The sequence below is a fragment of the Scaptodrosophila lebanonensis genome, unplaced genomic scaffold (assembly GCF_003285725.1).
Source record: "Scaptodrosophila lebanonensis strain 11010-0011.00,11010-0021.00 unplaced genomic scaffold, SlebRS2 tig00001412-arrow-pilon, whole genome shotgun sequence".
NCBI classification, from domain to species: Eukaryota; Metazoa; Arthropoda; class Insecta; order Diptera; family Drosophilidae; genus Scaptodrosophila; species Scaptodrosophila lebanonensis.
This window is the reverse complement of record NW_022060739.1, coordinates 2,552,107-2,555,636: the sequence shown is the minus strand read 5'-3', so window position 1 is coordinate 2,555,636 and position 3,530 is coordinate 2,552,107. Positions and strand designations below refer to the sequence as shown.

The window sequence follows — 3,530 nt, the reverse complement described above, 5'->3', positions numbered from 1 at the left end:
TAGATCTGCTCAAGATATTCCAAATATAAATAAAGCCTGCAACTGCTTCATCTAAGAATTATCTTTTGAAGACTGATGTGAGCTGTAGTCTATATCTTTTAGTGTGTCAACTCCAGAATTTACCCAAAAATTTATAAATAAATACTATATAAGCTCAATTAGGTCTTAGACATCAGAGTGGCCTAATAAGTCGATATGTTGGAAATGCCGTAAAGAGATTACAAGGCAATTTATTTATAAAGTAGAAGAAGTAGAAATAGAGGCAGATTCGTCCATGAAAGGTGGGTTTCACCTCTTCCTTGAATCTCATGATGATACATTGCTTGGCAGAAAAAGAGCTTAAAACATACATATTTTCAAACCATATTTCTGCTTTCTTGTAATTTTTAGCTCTTTTGAAAAATGGAATATTTCTAATAATTTTTTTTTGTGTAGTCGATTAGCGGTCTAATTCGAATTGGGTTCATGGAGAAGAGGTGCGAGATATCATGAATTAATTGAAAGTGCCACTAATTTGAAATAAGTAGATAAAACCATTTTTGTATAAGTTATGCCACTTGATTCAATTTTAATCTAAATATGTGCGTATTATTATTGTTTTAGTTCTGCTATAGTGCGAACAATTTGTTGCGTACGTTTCATTTTTTTGTATGTATATAAGTAAATATATATATGTTTAAAGTCGAGTGTGAGGTTTCATTTTGCTGACCAAAACAGCTGCTATCCTTTGAAATTGTTTGTAGTTTAGTGTATTGAGTGTAGACGCAAGAGAATGATGATGATATCAACGTAATGCCATTTCAAATCAGAGCTTTGCTTGCTCTTGCTCCAGGGGGAATGGGAATTGGTGTTTTAAGTATATATGTGTTGTTTTGTAAAAGGATTGCTGCTGTGTGTATGTTTTGTTGTTAATTTTGTATCCAACTGCAGCTCCGATGCATGGATCTAACCGCTCTTGAACAGCAATATAGCCACCTGTCCCAAATAGAAGTAAATAAAGTGGCGCGTCTCGTGGGTCACATACGATCCGAAATTGCGGCCCACAATGCAATGCCAGGTGGGATTGTACTTTTTATCAAACTCCTTCTTGACATAGGCCGCAATGTCCTTTTCAATATTATACTTCTCCAGCGCCTGGGTGGCACAGTCTACAGCATCTTGCTGCATCTCCTCGCTCATGTCAGCATTCTTGATGACAGCCTTGCGGTCCGACATGTTGAGGCTGTTATTTGGGTTGGTTTTCCAGTAACCCTTTTCGAAGACTTCGCGTTAAGCTAATGCGCGTGTTTTGCCCACTGTAATGCCCGAGGGTATTGTAATTGTTTTAAAACTCTCTTCATCAATATACCATAACCTCACCTATGCGTCGTCGTGCAAACAAATTTCTTGTTCTGCTTGTTGCGGCGCCGGCACCTCGCCGATCTTGAATCTAGATGATTTGGCGCTTTAAAAAGGACTGTGCATTAAGACTTAAGTCTACTTTCTCTTTTGAGCAGATCTTATGGTTTTTTACTTACGTGGATATTGTATAAAATATATATGTTATCTAGATGTTTAGAATTTCAGCAAAATCATTTCACTTTGACATAACTTGCAAAGTGTGACACTTGCTCCATGTGGCATTGGTAGCACTTTCTTAACAGTGCTGCTATTTACGATATGTGCTGCTTGCGTGCTGCCAACTTGTTGCCAAGCAGGTATGTGAACATATGGGATATTCCCACCAAAAGGATATATCAAGTGATATTTGACTATTGGGATATTCCTACCAAAAGGATACATCAAGTGATATTTGACTATTCTCCAATTTTGAATCAAATTAAATTGTAGTTGTTAAATCAGTAAGCTGTGATGCTTATCACCCAAAGGTTCAAATCGTAAAACGTATACATATGTTGGTCCGACATTTGTCACATACATCTGGGCAGCATTAAATGACACTGTTATATACATACATACGTCCACCTTATCTCAATTTCCAACGAAATCTGGGCAGCATTAAATGACACTGTTATATACATACATACATACATACGTCCACCTTATCTCAATTTCCAACGAAATATGGGCAGCATTAAATGACGCTGTGCGTAGAACGGGCCCCCAAGCCAACGCCATTGGATGCAGCATATGATGGTAAAAATATTGTCGATGCTCGATACATCGTTGTTTTTTTTACATCCCTACTGCATTGAACATAATTTCCTTTAAAATTTATGCAAAAAACACTTAGTAGAACTGAAAAATATTCTTAACGAAAAATTGTCCAATTTTGTAATTCATCGTCATCGTATATGGCAATTATCACATGAATAGCATTTATAAATAATTATCGACAACAATCATTTGTGATATTTTAAACATAATTCAATTAACTTGAAATTATATTTGAAATCCTAATCAGTTGTATGAATAGGACTATATCGATGCTATACAGAAAAACGATATCTAGCAGTTAATTGTAAATTATACAAATATATACATTTAATTAATCTTCAGTATGTTGATGAGTCTTGTCACATGTGATTAATCGTAGCAACATTTTCGAAGGGTACCAGAAATATCAATTTAAAAAGTTGACATTTTAACTAGTTTTTAAGTCAAACATCAAGCTAATTTCGAGTTTTCAAGGACTGTGGCCTGTGAATTCCATTGTTGTATATCTTTGCTTTTGTATTTAATAAAAAACCTTAGCTTTTTAATAAATATGACAAATCAAAATGAAGTTACCTATGTTTCAACATCAATAAAACCCTTTTTAAAAATTCGTTAATAGAAGTTCGATGCATCGATAAATAGATGTTCATCCCCTTAAAACATCGATGTGGGTAAACATCGATGTTTCTCCAGCTCTAACAGCTGTTATAGTCGCAACAACTTGTTTGTCCTGAGTTTGCATTTCTAAGGACAAATATTTAGACTGAACAAAAATGCATTTTAATTTATTCTTTCAAAGCTTTCAAAAAATTAAAAAAACCAAAAAAATAAAACAGGGGAATCCGCCCAAAAAAAAAGGCAAACCTGTTATTTCGGTAGTAAAAGTGCTGGCGACAGATTTTCATGAAATAAAACAAAAGCTAATTTATTTTAAAGTGCCAGGGGATGCCCGTCTTTGCTGGTCTAAGTAAAATGTGCTTACAATTATAAGTTTATCTACTATATGATATTTCTCTTCCGGTTTCATTTCCCAAATAGCAAGTAATGACGACAATGAGGACTGCCAGTCCTCACTTATGTATCTCGAATTCACCAAAACCCCTTCTTAGTGATCGCTTTCACTATGAAAGGAAACTTGTGTCCAAATTGCAGCTTCCTAAATGTTACCGTTTGGTCTGTGCGTTGATCGACAATCAATCAGTCAGTCAGTCAGTCTGGACAAACAGTTTTATATATGTATATAGATTGTTGTATTATTGTCAAGCTAATAACATTTCGACGAGCAAGAAAATGTATAAAAACGCAAGAATTTGTTTAATTAAATTAGATTGAATCTGCAAATTCAAGTGTGTTTATTTACATTTCTCGCATTT

The 3,530-nt window shown here is 34.6% G+C and overlaps 1 protein-coding gene across 3 annotated transcripts; it reads right to left on the bottom strand.

The window, feature by feature from the left end:
• Positions 1-536: 536 nt before the first annotated feature.
• LOC115631251 (dynein light chain 1, cytoplasmic) lies at positions 537-1,584 on the bottom strand. Of its 3 annotated transcripts, none has more exons than XM_030527961.1 (3): positions 1,518-1,584; positions 1,360-1,456; positions 537-1,295 (listed from the first exon to the last, which is right to left on the bottom strand). In XM_030527961.1, the coding sequence occupies exon 3, from the start codon at positions 1,213-1,215 to the stop codon at positions 946-948; it is 270 nt and encodes an 89-aa protein (XP_030383821.1). In that variant the 5' UTR covers positions 1,216-1,295; positions 1,360-1,456; positions 1,518-1,584; the 3' UTR covers positions 537-945. The 3 variants fall into 3 exon arrangements, with proteins under 3 accessions (XP_030383821.1, XP_030383822.1, XP_030383823.1); XM_030527962.1 differs by having other exon boundaries at positions 1,360-1,444; positions 1,518-1,583; XM_030527963.1 differs by having other exon boundaries at positions 1,360-1,429; positions 1,518-1,536.
• Positions 1,585-3,530: the final 1,946 nt, after the last annotated feature.

Excerpts from the sequence above, each read along its gene's own strand:
- LOC115631251 (XM_030527961.1), bottom strand. The coding sequence starts at position 1,215 with ATGTCGGACCGCAAGGCTGTCATCAAGAATGCTGACATGAGCGAGGAG.